This window comes from Delphinapterus leucas, chromosome 14, assembly GCF_059928025.1.
Source record: "Delphinapterus leucas isolate spDelLeu-1000000601 "Yukka" chromosome 14, BTC_Dleu_Yukka2, whole genome shotgun sequence".
NCBI classification, from domain to species: Eukaryota; Metazoa; Chordata; class Mammalia; order Artiodactyla; family Monodontidae; genus Delphinapterus; species Delphinapterus leucas.
In genome coordinates, this window is record NC_143142.1 from 7,981,374 (window position 1) to 8,003,211 (window position 21,838).

Below are 21,838 nucleotides of genomic sequence, written 5' to 3' on the forward strand. Positions count from 1 at the left end.
CAGCCTGCCAGGTCTTAAGAGCATTGCACCCAGAGGCCAGACAGTTCAGGGGTCTAGTCTCAACTACATTTAAATTTCCTTAGCACAAATGGGGTTTTAATTCCTCTCCTTCCCCATTTTTCTTGAGTCGTTTGGCGGATCGGAGGAGAAAGCAGTATGCAACTCTTCCTGGTCATTGGTGAGGAATTCTCTGCCCAGGATCTCAGTGTTTTCTCAGGCTCATTTGAGGAAGTTGAAGCTGACCCTGGGGGTGGACTCTGGGTGTGTGTGTATGGGGTGGGCTGGGGGTTTCCAGCGAGGGAGAGCCCTTAAATCTGCTGTCCAGGCTCCTTTCAAGAGAGAGGGCTCTAGGGTTTTTGGTTGTTAATTCAGATCTTGCCCCAAAACTCGAGGGAGGAGCTGAGAAACAGAAGGAGCCCTTAGCCTGGATTCAAAATAGAAGCTTCTTAAACTTCTTGCCTTTAAATCCTTAGGAATCCCCATTCACTGGGAGCTCCTGGGGATCTGAGCTGCTAAGGTCAGGACTTTCCCCAGCTCTGGTTTTGTTCTCTCTCCTCTGAGCAGAGTTGCCTTGCCCTCTCCCTACCCCCACTCCCCCAAGCTGCCCTAGTGAACTGTTCCCTGGGGCAGGGGCTTCAGTGGCCTGGGATCTCCTCTATCTCCCTTCTGACTGGCCAGGGAAGGCTTGTGTCTTTGTGAATTGCTTCAGTTACCTGAGGATTTGGGGATGTGAGGATTTATCTCCGCCTCCCTCACCTCCATATTTAGGGATATGGTTGGGTCATATCCCCTACTTTTGGAACTCAGGAGGATGGAAGCTAAGGCTTCCTTCGTGCTCTAGGGCTTTCGATAAGGATGTTGGGGGTCTACACTAGACAAGCGTCAGTCAGACAGGAAAACTACGCGGTGAGTTTTCTTCAGGCCTCACTATGTCCCCTTCACACAGTCTTCACCTGGGGAGCATCCCTCTTGGTTATCCAGCTGAAGCAAGTGTTCTGATGGCTGCAGCAGGATTTCACTATTAAGACAGCAAAGCTGTGCCCAGTTCCCTAGTTATTTTGGCACCAGATACACAGTTTCCAGGGAAACCGGCTTTTCCCCCCTCCCCTTCACCATGCAGGATATTACAATAAGATCTTCCCTGATGCTCGGCTACAATGAGAACCCTCCTCCCAGCCTCCTCTCTGGGGCTTCAGATCCTCCCAGGTGGCATTCTTCAATTTTGCAGTTCCTTTACTTTCTGAGCTCAGCTTGGGATGTGTTTCTCCATCCGTCCCTCTCTTGCAGTGATAACTGGGCTGTGTGGGGCTCTTTCATGAGGCTCCCTCCCCAGTTCTCTCCAGCCTTGGGCTGTTCATTGACAAGTTCTGACCCGTGGGGCATGCAGGCAGTGACTGAGTAGGCAGAGGAGTTGATAGTTGGCATGGCTTCTCTTGGGCTTTGCCTAATCCATCTCCTTGTCATTTTCTAGGGAGCTCTTGCCCTTTGAGCTGGTGCCTGCATCTAGTATAACCCCTGCTCCTTCCTCCATCGTTTTTCTTCCCCTAACCAATGGATCATGGTTCATTTGCTCCTTCATGACTTAACCAACCTGTTTTAATTCCAATCTCCAAACAGATTTCAACTATGAGTACGTGCAGAGAGAAGCTCTCAGAGTTCCCCTGATATTTCGAGAAAAGGATGGCCTGGGAATTAAGTAAGTTGCTGAAACCAATTGCTTCTTCCCCTGTCTCCTTCCCTAACACAGTTTGTAGCTTGGGATGGATTTCTTCCACCCTTTTCCTTACCTCTCATCACTGAGAAGGATTTTTCTTCATTATTTGGGGATTGTATCTCCTTGTTCAAGGCCTGACAGAGGGGAAAAACTCTTTAAAGATGAGTCTGGATTTTCAGAGAATTTGGATGGAGAGGTCACAGGGTACTTAAACAGCGTGGACTTTTTTCCCCTGACCCACCCCAGTTACACGCAGTGACTTCCTGAAGAGAATTGTGTCCTCCCCCTGAATCAGGAAACTGAGGCAGGGCCTGAGCTGCAAAGGGATTGGCCAGCTTCTGGGCCCAGAGGCAGGACGCCTACATGCATATTTTCTACTCAGACTTGCACTATGTGGGAAACTGGCCCTTTTCTGTGGAGGGTGTGTTTCCTAGGATGCTAGGCCCTCGTCTCCCCTTTTGGCTTGGGCCCCAGCACCTGCCTCCCGTGGTGTCTTGTCTGGTTTACATTCTCTTCAGAGCTTCCATCCGGAGGCTGGCTGGAAGAACAAGTTTCCACCCCTTGGGCAGAGGTGGGGGAGGAAGCTGAGGGCTTCATCACAGCCTCCCTCCCTCCACAGCATCTACTGCCAGTCATTCCTACCAACAGAAATTAAACCTTTGGCATCACTATTAATTAATAGTGAACCTCATCACAGTCATCATAGCCAGTGTCACCAAATCCCTGGAATTGGTGCGATATTTTTTTTTTCCTCTAAACTTAAAAGGGGTCCCTCCCACCCTCCATACAACTCCTTATGGAGAGTATTTCCTAGAAGAGGAGCCACAGAGAGGGCTACCCACCCTAAAAGAAAGCAAGTGTTTGAATGCCCAACTCTGACGGCACACTTCAGTCTTCCCCGGATATGTGGCAGGGGGACAGTGGATGTCCATCCTCTTCTCTGTAGCTGTGCTGAGTTCAGGTGTCAGGGAGAGTGAGGGTCTGGTTTGCCATTGAGGTGAGGAAGCTGCTGACCGGTTTGGGGGGTGACCCTCCCGCTGAGTTATCCCATTTTGGACTCCCAGCATGAGAACCAGGCAACTCTCTTGGAAAAATGGCCTCCCTCTGCCCCCATTGTTGGGTCTAACCCTGTTATTTCTTCTCATCAAATGTCTGTGTTCCTCTTTTTCGAGGATGCCTGACCCTGATTTCACAGTCCGAGATGTCAAACTCCTAGTGGGTAAGTTGCTGTGTGTGTGCATGGCCCAGAGATGCTGAATTGGGGGGGCGTGGTAGTGGCGGGGGACGAGGCTTATACCACCTGCCTCTTTGGATATTTAACTGCCTCTGAAAAGCAAGTCCCCATGCGAGGAGGCAGGAGCAGGTGTGAGCTGCAACCATCTCATTCTGGAGAACAGGTCAGATTGCAAAGCCGTAAGAAGCTGTATCAGAGGATGTTTGCCAGTGCAGTTGTATGAGGCTGGTTTGGACCCTAGCCTCCAGCTTGGGTGTCATCAAGGCAATCTTAGATCTCTCCTTTGCATTTGTTTGTGGGTTGCTGGGTAAACACTGGGTGCTGTGTGACCCCTGAAAGACTTTCAGAACTTTCAAGAGGAGGGATCATTCTTCCTGCTTCTTCAGGGTTCCAGACAGGCCTAGGGCAGGGCTTGGCGCTGAGCACCTACAGAGCTCGGCTGGACTCACTGAGTGCCCCTGACTCCTGACCAGGTAGTGGGCTGCCTTTTAGATTTTACAGGGAGTTGGTCAATACATCCGTTCCTTCCAGAAGTGTTTCTCAAGTAGCTCCTACGTGGTAGGTTAATTCACAGCTGTGAGCAGGACAGACAGGATCCCTGCCCTCTTGGTTGGAGTGACAGGCAACAAAGAAATAAATAGTTTAAAAAAAATTTACGTCTTTTCAGAGGGTGATGAGGGATATGAAGAAGTAAAGCAGGGTAATGGGATGGAGCTTGCTGGAGCTGTGTTTTGTTTTAGGTGGGGGGTGGTCAGGGAGGGCCTCTGGGTGGAGGTGATGAGGACGTTTGGACAGAGACCTGACTGATGAGAAGCCAGCTGTGGGAAAGAACATTCCAGATGGAGGAATGAACAAGGGCAAAGGGTGGGGGAGGAATGGAAAGAGTGAGGGGGGGAAGTAGTAGGAGAGGTGGGAGAAGTTGCAGGACCAGGCCCACATAGGACCTTCTAGGCCCTGGTGGGGAATTTGGGTTTAACTGCTGGGGTGATGGGAGGCCACTGGGGAGTTTTAAAGTGTGGTGAGGCGGGTAGCTTTGTGATCTGATTATTTTCTTGGGGGGAGGAATTAAAAATATTTTTAAAATTGAGATAGAATTCATATACCATAAAATTCACCATCTAACCATTTTAAAGTGTGCAATTCAGTGGTTCTTTTTTTCTTTTTGGCCACGTTGCATGGCTTGCAGGACCTTAGTTCCCTGACCAGGGATTGAACCTGGGCCACAGCAGTGAAAGTGCTGAGTCCTAACCACTGGACCGCCAGGGACGTCCCCAGTGGTTCCTAATATAGTCACAGTGTTGTGCAACCATTACCACTAACTAATTCCAGGACATTTTCATCACCCCCAAAGTGAGCCCTGTACCTCCCAATTCCCCTCTCCTTCCATCCCCTGACAGCCAGTCTGCTTTTTGCCTCTGTGGGTTTGTCTCTTCTGGATATTCCATATACGTGGAATCATAATATGTGGCCCTTTGTGTGTGGCTTCTTTCACTTGGCCTCATGTTTTCGAGGTTCATCTATGTTGTAACAAGTCTCAGTAATTTATTACTTTTTAAGGCTGAACAGTATCCCATTATATGGATAGACCACGTTTTGTTTACCCATTCGTCTGTTGATGAACACTTTAGTTGTTTCTACTTTTGGGTATTATGAATAATGCTGCTATGACTATTCATGTACAAGTTTTAGTGTGAACATACATATTCACTTCTTTGGGGTATATACGTAGGAAGGGAATTGTTGGGTCATAGGGTAACTACATTTAATCTCCTCTGACAGTTACCAAAGTAGCTGTGCCATTTTAAATTCCCATTAGCAACATATGAGGGTTCTAATTTCTCTACATCTTTACCCGCACTTGTTATTGTCTGTCGTGTGTGTGTGTGTGTGTGTGTGTTTGTCTTTTTTTTTGTGGTACGCGGGCCTCTCACTGTTATGGCCTCTCCTGTTGCAGAGCACAGGCTCCAGACGCGCAGGCTCAGCGGCCATGGTTCACAGGCCCAGCCGCTCTGCGGCATGTGGGATCTTCCCGGACCGGGGCCTGAACCCGTGTCCCCTGCATTGGCAGGCGGACTCCCAACCACTGCGCCACCAGGGAAGCCCTGTCTGTCTTTTTATTTTATTTTATTTTATTTTATATTTTTCTGTCTGTCTTTTTGATACTAGCCATCCTGGTGGGTGTGAAGTAATGTGATCTGATTTAAGCTCTATAAAAGCTGACTCTTGTGGTTGTATGGAGAATGAAGGCTGCTGACCAGTGGGTGTGCAGAGATCCAGCCTGAATTATTATTATTATTATTATTTTATTTTATTTTTTGCGCGGGCCTCTGCACAGGCTCCGGACGCGCAGGCCCAGCGGCCATGGCTCACGGGCCCAGCCGCTCCGCGGCATGTGGGATCTTCCCAGACCGGGGCACGAACCCGTGTCCCCTGCATCGGCAGGTGGACTCTCAACCACCGCGCCACCAGAGAAGCCCTATTATTATTATTTATAAAATTAATTAATTAATTTTTGGCTGTGTTGGGTCTTTGTTGCTGCCCGTGGCTTTCTCTTGTTTCCGCGAGTGGGGGCTACTCTTCGTTGCGGTGCATGGGCTTCTCATTGCAGTGGCTTCTCTTGTTGCGGAGCACGGGTTCTAGGCATGCGGGCTTCAGTAGTTGTGGCGCATGGGCTCAGTAGTTGTGGCTCGCGGGCTCTAGCGCACAGGCTCAGTAGTTGTGGTACATGGACTCAGTTGCTCCGCGGCATGTGGGATCTTCTCGGACCAGGGCTCGAACCCATGTCCCCTGCATTGGCAGGCGGATTCTTAACCACTGCACCACCAGGGAAGTCCCCAGCCTGAATATTGACCCAGAGATGTGTTAACTCAGAAGGGAGAACCAGGGACTTCCTTGGCGGTCCAGTGATTAAGACTCAGCACTTCCACTGCAGCGGGCGCAGGTTCCATCCCTGGTTTGGGGAACTAAGATCCCGCATGACATGTGGTGGAAAAAAAGAAAACGAAGAAGTAGGACCAGTTGGCTATAAGGAGGTGCTGCTGTTGACAGAAGGATCTCAGTTAACTGGTGAGGGCTTGCTCAGGAGATAGATTTTTTTTTTTAAAGCTGGATTCTAGAAATGCTGAAGGAAGTGGACATCAGAACAGAAGGAGGCAGCCTTCCAGCTGTGAGCAGAAGATGGGGCGACGGACCCCGTAAATCAAATCTTGGCACAGGTGACTCTCTCTGGTGCCTCAACCCACCCCCAGCCTTTGTTGTTGGGACTCAGCTCTGCTACTTGGCTGAGTGATTTGGGGCAAGCTACTCCTCAGCTGCAAAATGGAGCTAAGAGCAGAACCTGCCTCAAAGAAGGATCCTGTAAGAGAATGAATGAATGCTTAGCATTATGGCGGATGACGAAATGGTCCCCATTATTATTCTAATGGCAGGATGTGGATCCGATGAAGTTCTCTTTATGGACAAGGATTAAAGCCAGATTCTCAAATCTGGGGATCAGGAACATCACAGTCTCAGTAATGTTGCCCTCGCGCTTTTGAAGAATTTTCAAGCCCTTTGTAGTTTTGTTATTCTCTGGTTGTATCCAGGCTGCCTCTTTCCTTGAGCCTCATTCTTCTCATTGTGAGAGTGAGAGGATTCAATTAGATGGTCCTGACGTCCTTGCCGGCTCTCAAAAAAGTCTAGGATGGCAAAGAAAGCAGGAATAGTGAGACTTCCCTGGTGGTCCAGTGGTTAAGACTCCTTGCTCCCAGTGCAGGGGGCACGGGTTCAACCCCTGTTCGGGGAACTAACTAAGATCCTGCATGTCGCACAATGCAGCCAAAAAAACCCAAAAAAAAGTGGGAATGGTAATACCTGCAGCCTATGTCTCTTGGCATTTCTGTAATGATCGAACGGATTGGTGAATATGAAAGTGGTTTGTAAAGGTATAGCACCGTGAGGGATGCCTGTAATGGCAGTTAGCAGCGGGTAGGTTTATTCCCACTGAGAGTGCACACAGGCTTCTGGAGAGTGGCGAACGGGAAGATTTGTCATAGTGACATAAGTGACAAATGTAACTCAATCTGCCCTAAGCAAAACAGAATTCAACGGTTTACGTAATAGGTTTAGGATGTGACCTTAGGCATTTCTAGATCCAGCTGCGCCAAGAAGATCTCAAGATCTTGGCCCCTACTTTTCATTTTTGCTTCCCTTTTTTTTTGCTTCCTCTTTCTGCTTCATTCTCCGGCAAGTTTCTCCCCACATGGCAGCTAAAGTGGGGAGCAAAACCCCACACTCAGCCTAGCTGAACCATATGGACCGAGAGTGGGGAAGGAGTGACTCCCCAGGGTTGCTGGGTGACATAACCATGTCCTTAACACAAATGGGATTTCTTTTTTGTTTTTGGCCATGCCACATGTCTTGCGGAATCTTAGTTCCCCGACCAGGGATTGAACCCACGCCCTCGGCAGTGAGAGCGTGGAGTCCTAACCACTAGACCCCCAGGGAATTCCCACAAATGAAAGTTCTGCTGTGGATGGCAGAGTATGGGGGAGGCTGGACCATCCCTCAAAGTTAGTGGGGGATCTCAGCCTGTCTTCCAGCCTCTTGTCCCCTCCCCAGGCCCTGTATCTCGGGAGGCGACTGTCTGAGAAGCGGGTGGTGCACAGCCAGCTATTAGGGCACAACCTGGGGCTGCAGACTCTTCTCTAATCTCCTAAAATTCGGCTTTTTTCTCTCAGCCCTGTTTATCTGCCCACTGGAAGACCGGCACCTAGCCTCTGTTTTTAGCTCCTCACCTCTAAAGAACCAAAACAAAAAGTGGCACTTTCCATTTCTTTGGCACTGTGCGCTTAAAATGAAAGCTTTTTTCTAGAAGTCTAATATGCATATAGAAAAGTGCACATATAGTAATCCTGTTGTGAAAATTTGTATAATTTTAACAAATTGAACACACCAGGGTAATTGGAAGCCCAGGGTCAAACCCCCCTTGAATTCCCATCCAGTCACTCCCTCCACTGTTGTCCTGGCTTCTTCTAATAGTGTGGATGAATTTTGCCTGTTTTCATACTTTGTGTTAGTGGAATCATACAGGGTGTCTGTCCTCTTTTGGTTTTGGCGTTTTACCACTCAACCTTGTGTTTACGAGATTCATCCATATTGTTGTGTGCAGTTGTAGATGATTTATTTTCATTGCTATATAGTTTTCCATTATGTGATTATTTCACAATTGATTTATTCATTCTATTAGTGGGCACTTGGGTAACTGCCATTTTAAGGTTGTATGCATAGTGCTGCTATGAACATTCTAGGCATGATTGGTGAACAAATGGATGCATTTCTGTTGGGCATATACTTAAGAGCAGAATTGCTTGGGTCAGAATTTACGTATATGTTCAGTTTTAGTAGATCCTGTCAAGTAATTGTCCAGCGGATTGTTCTGGTTCTGATTGCACCATATCCTTACCCAGAGTTGGTGTGTTCATCACGTTCATTGTAGTCATGCCTCCACGCTGATGGGAGTATAGTTCTATTTCACTGTGTTTCACTTGTCATTTTTCTAATGATTGACGAAATTGACCTGCATTTCATATGTTTATTTGCTATTTGGATATCTTCTTTTTTTTTTTTTTACGCGGGCCTCTCACTGTCGTGGCCTCTCCCCTTGCGGAGCACAGGCTCCGGATGCACAGGCTCAGCGGCCATGGCTCACGGACCCAGCCGCTCCGCGGCATGTGGGATCTTCCTGGACCAGGGCACGAACCCGTGTCCCCTGCATCGGCAGGCGGACTCTCAACCACTGCGCCACCAGGGAAGCCCCTGGATATCTTCTTTTATGAAATGTTTGATCAAGTCTTTTCTTCATTATTTTAAAGGTTGTTTCTTATTTAAAAAAATTTTTTTATTGAAGTATAGTTGATTTACGTTGTGTTAGTTTCATGTGTACAGCAAAGTGATTCAGTTATACCTATGTGTGTGTGTGTGTGTGTGTGTGTCTGTGTCTATCAGATTCTTTTCCATTATAGGCTATTATAAGATATTGAGTATAGTTCCCTGTGCTATACAGTGGGTTCTTGTTGTTTATTTTATATATAGTACTGTGTATCTATTAATCCCAAATTCCTAATTTATCCCTTCCCCCACATTACCCTTTGATAAGCATAAGATTGTCTTCTATGTCTGTGAGTCTGTTTCTGTTTTGTAAATAAGTTCATTTGTATCATTTTTTTAAGATTCCATGTATAATTGATATAATATAATATTTGTCTTTGACTTACTTCACTTACTATAATAATTTCTAGGTCCATCCATGTTGCTGCAAATGGCATTATTTCATTCTTTTTAATGGCTGAGTAATATTCCGTTGTGTGTGCGTATATATAATATATATATGTATATATATAACACACACATACCCACACACACACACACACACCCCACATATTTATCCATTCATTAGCTGATGGACCCTGAGGTTATTTCCATGTCTTGGCTATTGTAAATAGTGCTCCTGTGAACATTGGGGTACATGTATCTTTTCTAAATAGAGCTTTCTGTCTTTTCGGGATATATGCCTAGGAGTGGGATTGCTGGATCATATGGTAACTCTATTTTTAGTGTTTGGTTTTTTTAAAATTAATTTATTTTTTGGCTGTGTTAGGTCTTCGTTGATGCGCGTGGGCTTTCTCTAGTTGCAGCAAGCAGGGCTACTCTTCGTTGCGGTGCACGGGCTTCTCATTCCAGTGACTTCTCTTGTTGCAGAGCACGGGCTCTAGAGCACGTGGGCTTCAGTAGTTGCGGCACGTGGACTCAGTAGTTGTGGCTCATGGGCTCTAGAGCGCAGGCTCAGTAGTTGTGGCGCACAGGCTTGTTGCTCCACGGCATGTGGGATCTTCCTGGACCAGGGCTCAAACCCGTGTCCCCTGCATTGGCAGGTGGATTCTTAACCACTGTGCCACCAGGGAAGTCCCTTTTTTTTTTAAAGATTTTTTTCTTTTTTAAAATAAATAAATAAATAAATTGGCTGCATTGGGTCTTTGTTGCGTGCGGGCTTTCTCAATAGTTGCAGGGAGTGGGGGCTACTCTTCATTGTGGTGCGTGGGCTTCTCATTGAGGTGGCTTCTTTTGTTGCGGAGCACGGGCTATAGGTATGCAGGCTTCAGTAGCTGTGGCATATGGGCTCAGTAGTTGTGGCTTCCGGGCTCTAGAGCACAGGCTCAGTAGTTGTGGCACATGGGCTTGGTTGCTCCGCGGCATGTGCGGTCTTCCTGGACCAGGGATTGAAACCGTGTCCCCCGCATTGGCAGGTGGATTCTTAACCACTGAGCCACCAGGGAAGTCCCTATTTTTAGTATTTTAAGGAACCTCCATATTGTTCTCCACAGTGACTACACCAATTTACATTCCTACCAATGGTGTAGGAGGGTTCCCTTTTCTCCACACCCTCTCCAGCATTTATTATTTATAGACTTTTCTATTCTGGCCATTCTTTTTTTGCAGTACGCGGGCCTCTCACTGTTGTGGCCTCTCCCGTTGCGGAGCACAGGCTCCGGACGCGCAGGCTCAGTGGCCATGGCTCACAGGCCCAGCTGCTCTGCGGCATGTGGGATCTTCCCAGACCGGGGCACGAACCCGTGTCCCCTGCATAGGCAGGCGGACTCTCAACCACTGCGCCACCAGGGAAGCCCTAATCTCCTCTTCTTATGAGAGCACCAGTCTTACTGGATTAGGGGCCACCCTAAAGACCTCATTTTAATTACCTCTTTAAAGACTTTATCTCCAAATACGGTTACTTACTGAGTTACTGGGGGTTATAACTTCAACATATAAATTTTGGGGGACACAGTTCAGCCCATAACATAAAGATTCTTTCTGTATTCTGGATGTTAGTACATATTCCAAAATCATCTCCTACTTTTCACACTCTTAAAGATGTCTTTGAACTAACAGACCGTCTTCATTTTAACATAGACCATTTAGCTCTTTCTGGTCCATTAGTTTGTTTTGTGTCTCATAAAATTAAGAAAATTTTGCATACTCTGAGATCACAAAGATATTCATATGTTTTTCTTGAAAAGCTTTGGTTTTTGAACTCTCACATGTACATATGTAGTTCATCTGGAATTGATTTTTGTGTTTGGTATGAGATAGGGGTCAAGATCCTTTTTTTTTCCTATATGGATATCCAGTTGATTAGTACCATTATTGGAAAAACACCCTCTCCCCATGGCACTGAATCAGGTGACTTTGTTGTGAATCAGATGACTGCATCTGTGTGGGTCTGTTTGATGCTGTAATCTGTGCCCCCCACCCCCAGGATCGCTAGGAGAGTTCATGTAAAAAGACTGGGATATTTTCACATCTATGGGTTGGGAGTTGGGGGGATAGGGAGATTGGGGAAGAGATAATTCTTGCTGTCTCTGAAGGTGCTTTAAACCCTCTGAGAAAACATATCCATAAAGTACAGTGTCCCCCACTCATTGTCTGTACTTATGTCACTGAGGGTTGGGAGGGCCCATGGCTATGGGGAGACTTGCATATTATCTCTTTACTGTATTTCTGTCTAATGAGGGTACCCAAGCCAACTGATGCTTTCTTTGGCCCCTTTTCTTAAAAAATCTTCATGACAAATCACCTCATTCAGTATTCATTTATTCATCCCATTAGAATAATAATCACCTATCTTTTACTGTATGTTTACCATATGACCTCATTTTGTCCTCACCAATAATCATAAAGTAAGTGTTATGTTCTGTTTTCCAGATGGGGGATCTGAAGCTCAGAGGGAGCTGCTCACACAGCTAGTGGGCGGTGGAGACAGGATCCAAACCCAGCCCCGGGTGCTTCCAAAGCTCATGCTTTTGCTTTATGACTTCCTACTCTAATCCTAACCCTCCTCCATTCTTCTTTTTTTTATAAATTATTTATTTATTTTTGGCACTGGGTCTTTGTTACTGTGCGGGGGCTTTCTCTAGTTGTGGCAAGCGGGGGCTACTCTTTGTTGCGGTGCGTGGGCTTCTCATTGCGGTGACTTCTCTTGTTGTGGAGCATGGGCTCTAGGCATGCGGGCTTCAGTAGTTGTGACACACGGGCTTAGTTGCTCCATGGCATGTGGGATCTTCCCGGACCAGGGCTTGAACGTGTGTCCCCTGCACTGGCAGGTGGATTCTTAACCACTGCGCCACCAGTCCATTCATTCTTCACTCACAAATTTACCAGGTGTCTGTGTTGTGTCTGGCCCTGCGGGAGGTGCTGAGACTCGTCAGACATGGGCTCTGCCCTTGACTGGCGGTGTTTAGGGAGAAGACTAAATTCTCACTCCTTAGAAATCAAAGGTAGCTGATATGTCCCCAGACCTTATTTTTATTTTATTTTTTGGACCTTTTTAAAAAAAAAATTTTTATTGGAGTGTAGTTGATTTACAAGGTTGTGTTAATTTCAGGTGTACAGCAAAGTGAATCAGTTATATGTATACGTATATCCACTCTGTTTTAGATTCTTTTTCTCATATAGGCCATTACAGAGTATTGAGTAGAGTTTCCCTGTGCTATACAGCAGGTCCTTATTAGTTATCTATTTTATATAGAGTAGTGTGTATATGCCAATCCCAGTCTCCCAATTTATCCTTGCCCCCCCCCAGACCTTATTATTTTTACTAATATTTATTTTTAGTATTTATTTATTTAGGTTGCTCTGGGTCTTAGTTGCAGCAGCAGGCTCGTTAGTTGTGGCATTCAAACTCTTAGTTGTGGCATGAATGTGGGATCTAGTTCCCTGACCAGGGATCAAACCAGGGCCCCCTGCATGGGGAGCTCAGAGTCTTAACCACTGCGCCACCAGGGAAGTTCCTAATCTTCTTCTAAAAATTGAAGTATAGTTGACTTTTAACAATATTGTATTAGTTTCATGTATATAGCAAAGTGATTCATATATATATATATATATATATATACATTTTCCATTATAGGTTATTACAAGATATTGGATATATACACTACCAAATGTAAAATGGATGGCTAGCGGGAAGCTGCTGCATATCACAGGGAGATCAGCTCCATGCTTTGTGACGGCCTAGAGGGGTGGGATAGGGAGGGTGTGAGCGAGGCTCAAGAGGGAGGGAATATGGGGATATATGTATACTTATAGCTGATTCACTTTGTTGTACAGCAGAAACTAATACAGCATTGTAAAGCAATTACACTCCAATGAAGATTAAAAAAATAATAATAAAAAAATAAAAAAACAAGAAAAGCAAGATATTGGATATAGTTCCCTTTGTTATACAGTAAATCCTTTTTGCTTACTATTTTATGTATAGTAGTTTATATCTGTTAATCCCATACTCCTAATTTATCCCTCCCTCCTGCCTAGACCTTTTAAAGTTGGTTTAAAATCATAGACTTCAAAAAATTTTAGGGAATTCCCTGGAGGTCCAGTGGTTAGGACTCTGTGCTTTCACTGCCGAGGGTGCAGGTTCGATCCCTGGTTGGGGAGCTAAGGTCCCGCAAGCCATGTGGTGCTGCCAAAAAAAAAAAAAAAAAAAAAAAATTTAAACTCTGGAAGAGTTTTTAGAACTCTCCTAGTCTTGCTTTCCCATTTCACAGGTGAGAAAAACTGAGGCCTGGAGAGAAGTCACTTGTAAGTTACCCAGACAGTAGATGAAACATCAGATTCAAACATAGGTTTGAATGTCAGCAGTTGGGAAGTGAAGCTTGTAACAGAATCCAAGAGGAAATGTAGACTTGGGTGGGGTTAAAGATGAGTTCAGTTCTAGACACTTTGAATTTGAGCTCAGCAGTGATGTTAAGGTTGGACAGATATGTGGGGGAGGCATCCACCTGACAGGACAGATAGAAATGCTAGGAGGGGAAGGTACATGAGGTCAGGAGAGCTGAGAATCCCAAAGGAGGAGGGTTTCAGAGGGGTTCAGTTATGTTCTCAGGTATGTATTCTCTCTAAGAGAAACACCCACCTCATTGATTTGTTCTGTTTCCCTTTTCCTAGAAATCTAGTGCTCTATAATCAAAATCTTGATTTTGATTGTGCTAGGGGCCTAGGGAAACTGTATTTGCTTCTGTCCATTATTTGCCTAATAGGAATCACTCCCCAGTGGGGTAGCTCCTCAGAGTGTAAATAATAGTGTTAACTACTGTTTACTAAGATCTTGTTATAAGCTGAGAATCTTTCCTATATTTTTTTGTCCAATCACATAAAACCCTATTTATCACTAGCCCCATTTAAAAAAAAATAAATTTATTTATTTATTTACTTTTGGCCACGTTGAGTCTTCGTTGCTGCTCACGGGCTTTTCTGTAGTTGCGGCGAGCAGGGGCTATTCTTCGTTACAGCTGAGGGCTTCTCGTCGTGGTGGCTTCTCTTGCTGCGGAGTGCGGGCTCTAGGCACACGGGCTTCAGTAGTTGTGGCGCATGGGCTTAGTTGCTCCGCAGCATGTGGGATCTTCCCGGACCAGGGATCAAACCCGTGCCCCCTGCATTAGGCAGGTGGATTCTTAACCACTGTGCCACCAGGGAAGTCCTTGTCTTGGGGATAATTTTAAAAGTTGAGGGGGTCAGAAGATATTAGTGCTTAGGGAAAGCCTGCGGACCTTTGCAAGCATCCTCTTATTTCACAAAGAGGAAACTGAGGCCTAGATCTGGGAAGTGATTTGTCTCAATTTGTGTAGTGACTCAGCCCTGTGTCCTCTCTTTCCTGTACCCTTGCACCTTCAATTTGGGACAGTGTTTTCACTAGGATCGCCACTTTTAAGTTTACAAAGTGCTTCCAATAATTGTGTGAAGCCACTAGGGTGGGTCCTATTACCCCCACTTTGCAGGTGAGGAAACTGAGGCCCAGAGCGGTTCAGGGATGTACCTAAGGCCTCACTGCTGGGAAGCAGTGGAGCAGTATTTGAACCGTGGCCAGTGCTCTTGATAATAAACTCTGGCTCTATGAGATGGATGAGGAGATATTCCCAAGGAGCAGAAAAAAAACAGTCCAGAAGTTTGAAGATGATAAAGAACGTTCCAGAACTATGACGTGGGACACTTGTGTGCAGTCTCTGAAGAGTGGGCTCAGTGGGGGTTTGGGGTCAGTGCCCGTGCATGCTTTATGTTGGCCTTCAAGGTGACTTTCCACAGCCTCCTTCCGGCTCTGAGCCCGTGGCTCTTGGAACTGACTGATGGAGCCTTCAAAGCAAGGGCCATGGGGCACGGATTAATTTCTGCAGCTGGAATTTGTTGGATGTGTGTGTAGCCTGTGAGCTCAGAGAACCAATGAGGAGGGGAGGGGCTGCTGCTGAGCAGGTGGCCTACTTAGGAACTCCAGGCACCGCTCTGGCGTGGAAAATTTCTCCTGTAACCCCTTGACTTCAGGAGCCTGAGTTTCAGCGCTGCAGGGACAAGGCACCTTGTCCCTGTCACCTGCCGTAGGGGTGGCTGCTCCCCAGGACTTGGAGTACCACATTCCATTCTTAGCACCCATCTGTCCCTTCTGTCCCTTTGGGCCACTTGCCTCCTGCTCGGAGACCCAGCACTTATGCCCAGCTCCCCTTTGCCACCAGTGGCAGACCGGACTGGAACCTGAGAAGATGGAGGCCTGGTGCTTAATCTCCCAGCTCAGACTGGAAGGGACTGGCAGGCCTCAGGTGTCCCCAGTGACCCCTTGGGCGAGCCTCTCCATCTCTTCCCTCTTCCTTCCTTCTCCTCTGCCCAGTTCATATTTAAGGGATATGATCTGAGTGTTTAAGAACTAGGCTACACAACATTGTAAAGCAACTATACTCCAATAAAAAGTACCTAGAAGAAAAACTAGGCTAAAAATCAGTGTGTTGGCCCTGGAAGAGGACCTAAAAATGACCTAACCCAGTGGTTTTCAAAGGGAAATCTCAGGAATCCAGTTCTGAATTCTGAATGCCTACCCCCTTCCCGCTTCAGCCTGAGCTGCTTGTTTTTATTTATGTATTTGGCTCTCATCAAAGCTTCTGTTTGAAGGAAGAGATCTGTGGCAATGAAAAAAAAAATAATAAAGGTCAACTTCTTCCTGCCTTTTCATGTGAGGCAGCTGAGGCCTAGAGCAGGGGCAGTCAGGGTTGCTGGGACTAGGGCTCAGTCCAGGGCTCTTGGCACTGTCCCAGGGACCTTGAGGCTCCCACTGCTCATACTGGAGTCTCCTGTGAGCCATCACTGATGGAGAAACAAGCCAGGCACCTGTGCCTCCAGCCTGGCTCTTCAAGTGAGCATAACGAGCCTGGTTGGGGCTGTGGCTTCAGAGCTGAAATTGGTCTCTCTGAGAAGTCCACATATGGGGGAGAAAGAGCTCCCTTTCACTTTGTGTCTGATTGGGACCCTCTTCACTTTGTTTTTTTTTTTCTTGCGGTACGTGGGCCTCTCACTGCCGTGGCCTCTCCTGCCGCGGAACACAGGCTCCGGACGCGCAGGCCCAGCGGCCATGGCTCACGGGCCCAGCCGCTCCGCGGCATGTGGGATCTTCCCGGCCCGGGGTACGAACCCGTGTCCCCTGCATCAGCAGGCGGACTCCCAACCACTGCGCCACCAGGGAAGCCCCCCTCTTCACTTTGTATTCAGAGCCACATGGATCTTTCCATACCTGCTTAGTAGCTGGTGGGTAAATGTGTTGCAGACCCTACCATGTGCCAGACATGGTGTTAGGCTCTCTTACATTGAAGGGCCTGTTTTACAAATAAAGACCGTCCAAGTCTAGAAAGGGTAAGTGAGTCCCTGAAGCCATAGAGCTAGTTACAGCTGGAATTTATAAAAATACTTCTGATTGGAGAGAATTTTGAAAAGTAACAAGAGTAGACAGACGGGGTGGAGTGGTGGTGGTGGGATGAATTGGGAGATTGGGATTGACATGTATACGCTCATATGTATAAAGTAGATAACTAAGAGAAAAAAATTCTATTAGATCACAAAATCTAAAAAAAAAAGAATAGACAAAGTATAATGAACTTCTGTGTACCCATCATTCAGTCCCAGTACCCATGAATCTGTGGTCTTTCCCCTTCCGTCCCCCCATCCACTTCCTCTTTTTGTGCAATATTTGAAGCATATTGAGACATCATGCCATTTCATCCCAAAAGTTTTCAGTATATAGTTCTAAATGTATATAGTATAGTTGATTTACAAGAGCAGGGGTTTTTAAAAACGTAATCACAATAGCATTATCATACCTAGCCTTTTTTTTTTTTTTTTTTTCCCTCAAAAAGCTACATTGTTCCCATTTGGTCCAAGGCTTGGGAGAGGGCTCCAAGGTGGTTAAAAAGCTGCCTAGTGGCTGCATTGAGAGGCTTCAGGCAGAAGCCCTGACACCAGAGGGGCTCTTCAAAGGCTGCTTCAAAGCCTCCTAGTCCTGCTTGAGGGTGAGCGTTTCAAAGAGATCCTGGCCCAGCCCAGCCTGGGGACCAGCCAGCCTGTGGAGGTCAGTCAGGTGGTCACCCATCTTCTTGATAAGTTTCACCTCCTCACTTAGGGAGTGGCTCCAGGGAGTCACAGAGGTGGGGAGCTGCATGGCCAGAACCCAGGGCATACAAATCCAGAAGGGCCTGGTTCAGGTTCTCCATGAGAAAGGTGGCTTCTGTAGTGTCCTGGGTTTTACCCCACTCATCTTGGGATGGCTTCTGCACGCTGGTTTTGCGTTTTCAAGAGATGCTTGGTGCCCTCGTGCTTTTCTTCTGCCAATTCGTGGAAAAAGTGGCCCACGCCCTCCAGAGTCACCCCCTGGCACATCGTCACCGTTGAAATAGAAGCCCAGAGAGAGGTAGGTGTAGGAGGCCCTCAGATGCATGTTTACCAGGCGGTTGATGGCAGCCTCCACTGCGGTGGAATATTTCTGACGCATCTGGGAGCTCACAGTTGATTGGTAATAAGGAGCTAAGCGCAAAAAATGATGTTGGCTGGTCCTGGAGGCCCCTGATGCCTGAGCGGTTCGTTCTGAAGGTTACCACTGGAAAAATGGCTGGAGGGTGGTTGGAGGCTGGGGGAAGGGGCGTCCCTGGGTCTTTTCCTTCCAAACATTGTTGAAGCAAGAGACGGATGCTCAGGACCATGGAGTGCACTCTCACACCTAGTCTTTTAAAAACTAGGAACCTTAAAAACTAAGGAATTTAAAAAATTCCTTAAAATGAGTAAATATCCATATCCATTGTTCAAATTTCCAGTTGTTTCATATATAGCATAAATGTTACTTTCTTTTTTAAAAATATTTATTTATTTATTTAGGCTGCACCAGGTTTCTAGTTGTGGCATTCTTAGTTGCATGCATGCGGTCTAGTTCCCCGACCAGGGATCCAGCCTGGGCCCTCTGCATTGGGAGTGCGGAGGCTTACTCACTGGACCACCAGGGAAGTCCCTACTTTGTTTTTAAAGTGGTCTTTATTTATTTATGGCTGCATTGGGTCTTCGTTGCTGCGCGTGGGCTTTTTCTAGTTGCGGTGTGCGGGGGCTACTCTTGGTTGCGGTGTGCGGGCTTCTCACTGCGGTGGCTTCTCTTGTTGCGGAGCACGGGCTCTAGGCGTGCAGGCTTCAGTAGTTGTGGCTCGTGGGCTCTAGAGCGCAGGCTCAGTAGTTGTGGCGCACGGGCTTAGTTGCTCCACGGCATGTGGGATCTTCCTGGACCAGGGATCCAACCCATGTCCCCTGCATTGGCAGGCGGATTCTTAACCACTCTGCCTCCAGGGATATCCCCCCTACTTTTTTTTTTTTTTTAACAGTTGTATGAGTCAGAATGTAAATAAGGGTCTTGCATTGTGATTGGTTGAGGTGCCTTTTCAGTCTCTTATTAATAATCTCTGGGCTCTCCCTCTATCTCCCATTGGATTGTTTGACCTGTAGAATTTTTCATTGCCTGGATTTTGCCTTGGAGTAGCTTAACATGCTCTTCGATTCTCTGTCGTTTCTGTAAATTGGTAGTTGGATATAGATGCTTGATCAGATTCAAAGTCTGCCTCTCTCACTCATTCATTCATTAGTTCATTCATTTTATTCTGACTGCCTCATAGATCCATCAGGAGGCACGTGTTAGGTTCTCTCTCTCCCTCTCTCTCTCTCTCTCTCTGTTGTTAGCAGTCATTGATGTCTATCTCTGTTATTTTATCAGGGGCTGCAAAGTGGTGATGGTCTAATTAATTCTGTCATTCCTCCCCCCGCCCACCCCCATTTTTTTGGGGGGGGCGTGCCACGCTGCATGCAGGAATCTTAGTTCCCCAGTCAGGGATCTGATTGAACTTGTGCTTCCTGCAGTGGAAGCACAGAGTAATCTTTTTTTAAAAAATATTTATTTATTTGGCTACTCCGGGTCTTAATTGCGGCACGCGGGATATTTAGTTGTGGCATGCAGGCTCTTAGTTGCCGCATGCAGGATCTAGTTCCCTGACTAGGGATCGAACCTGGGGCCCCTGTATTGGGAACATGGAATCTTAACCACTGGACCGCCAGGGAAGTCCCTCCTTTGCCATTTATTGGCTGGAATATATTTATGGAGAGAAACTTTTCCTCAACTGCTGTTCGCTTCAGAGCTGGCCTTTATCTCAGATTCGTCAGACTCCTAAGCCAATGGTCACTTCAATCCGTATTGTTCTGCTTCCCTAGGAAGTGTGCTAATGTTCCTGCATTTCTCATCCTCACCTGTGGGCTGGAACCCAGTGGGGTTGAATCGGGTTACTGGTGCACTTGCGTTTCCCTGGAGGTGTATGGAGCCCAGGCACCCAGAAGAACCGACTTCCCTTCCTCCTCCCTCTATTCCCACTCCAACTCCTCCCACCAGCTGAGGCTTCCAGGACACCTGGGGAGCCGGATGGAGCTCCCTGCACACCGAGGAAGCTATTCTTAGAAGCGCTCCAGATACAGCCCCTCGGCCTCTCCCACCCCCAGGCCTCTCCTCTCCTGTCCCGCTCAGCCCCAGCTGCTCCTCACGGCTCTAACCACTCCAAGTCCTGACTTCCCTTTTTGGCTGAGGGTGGGGCAGGCCGAGGTGGGTCAACTGGGGACCTGCACCTGGCTAGGAGCAGAGTGGGGTGAGGGTGCACAGGGAGCCCTGGGGATTGTGTTGGGGAGAGGGGGTCTGGAAACCTTGTTAGTGCTCAAAAAAGTAAAAAACAGGCCTTTTCTACCCACATCCTTCTTCTGTTCAGGAGAAGAATTGCGTTAAAAAAAATTTATTGAGGTGAAATTTACATAACATAAAATTAATCATTTTCCCGTTTCCTTTTTTAAAAAAAAATATTTATTTATTTTGGCTGCGCCAGGTCTTAGTTGCAGCATGTGGGATCTTCGTTGCGGCATGCGGGATCTTTAGATGTGGGCATGTGGGATCTTTTAGCTGCGGCATGCAGACTCTTGGTTGCAGCACGTGGGATCTTTTAGTTGCAGCATGCAGACTCTTAGTTGCAGCATGCAGGATCTAGTTCCCTGATCAAACCCGGGCCCCCTGCATTGGGAGCGCAGAGTCTTACCCACTGGACCACCAAGGAAGTCCCAAAATTAATCATTTTAAAATGTACAGTTCAGTGGCATTTAATACATTCACAGTGTTATGCAACCATACCGTCTGCTGGTTCTAAAACATTTTCAACACCCCGAAAGGAGATTCACACCCCTTAGCAGTCACTCCCATTCCCTCACTCCCAGCCCTTGGCAACCACTCACTTACTTTCTGTCTCTGTGGATTTGCCTATTCTGGACATTTCATATGAATGACATCATGCAACATGTGACCATTTGTGTCTGGCTTCTTTCCCTTAGCATCATGTTTTTGAGGTTTATCCATGTGGTAGCATGTATCGCTACGACAGATCTTCCTCGACTTATGGTGGGATTACATCCCAATAAACGCATTGTAAATTGAAAATGCACGTAATACACCTAAGCTACCAAACTTAATAGCCTCACCTCGCCTACCCTAAATGTGCACTTACATTAGCCTACAGTTGGACAAAACGATCTAACACAAAGCCTATTTTATAATAAAGTGTTGAAAAGCTCATGCAATGTATTGAATACTGTACTGAAAATGAAAAAACAAAATGGCTGTAAGTTTGTGATTGTGGTTGATTGGGAGCTGTGGCTCCTTGCAGCTGCCCAGCATCACAAGAGAAGATCATATCACTAGCCCGGGAAAAGATCGAAATTCAGTATTCCAAGTACAGTTCTATTGCATGTGTATCGTTTTTGCACCATCTTAAAGTCAGAAAACCTAGGTTGAACCATGGTAAGTCGGGGGCCGTCTCCTTTTTATGGCTGAATAATTTATATTTTTTATTAGGTATGTTTTAAGTGGATAGGAGACTTTTGAAAGAAAAAAATATTTTTTAGAAAAACCAACTTTGTTGGTCATTTAGTGCCTAGTGTTTTTGTTTAATAACAGCTTTACTGAGTTATAATCCACATACCATACAATTCACCCATTTAAAGTGTACAATTCAATGGTTTTTCATTTGTTCACAGAGTTTGTGCAGTCATTGCCACAGTCAATTTTAGAACGTTTTCATCGCCCCTCATAACCCCCCCATCCCCCCCATTAGCCATCCTGATTATGTTTTAGGATGGTAAGTGGTCAGTCCTTTTGGACTGGCTGGCAGAGATTTAACTGGCTCTGATTTCCCACCACGTCACTTTCTCCACCTGTAATTATAAATGAAATTGGCCAGTTAGGTGACACTTCCTACTTGCAGGCACTTCTCAAGAATGTTTCATGTACATTATCTCAGTTAAGTCACAGGACAACCCCATAGGTTGGCTGCCATTTTTGTCCCGTGTTACAGATGGGGAAACTGAGAGACGCTAAGAGGTCCGAGGTCCAGCTGGGGTTCAAACCCCCAAAGTCTTAGCCTAACCACTGTATTGTACTGATGGGGCAGCTGAGCTCCAGGCCTTTAATGCTGACTTGCACCAGCCTCTAG

At 46.6% G+C, this 21,838-nt stretch overlaps 1 protein-coding gene across 5 annotated transcripts in view; it reads left to right on the forward strand.

The window, feature by feature from the left end:
• KDM2B (lysine demethylase 2B) overlaps window positions 1-21,838 on the forward strand; it is a 122,395-nt gene that overhangs the window by 3,496 nt on the left and 97,061 nt on the right. For all 5 annotated transcript variants that reach the window (XM_089894454.1, XM_089894462.1, XM_089894463.1 and 2 more), the window contains exons 3-4: window positions 1,618-1,696; window positions 2,887-2,933. In XM_089894454.1, coding sequence (XP_089750580.1) covers window positions 1,618-1,696; window positions 2,887-2,933 — 126 coding nt within the window. The remainder of the gene's footprint in view (window positions 1-1,617; window positions 1,697-2,886; window positions 2,934-21,838) is intronic.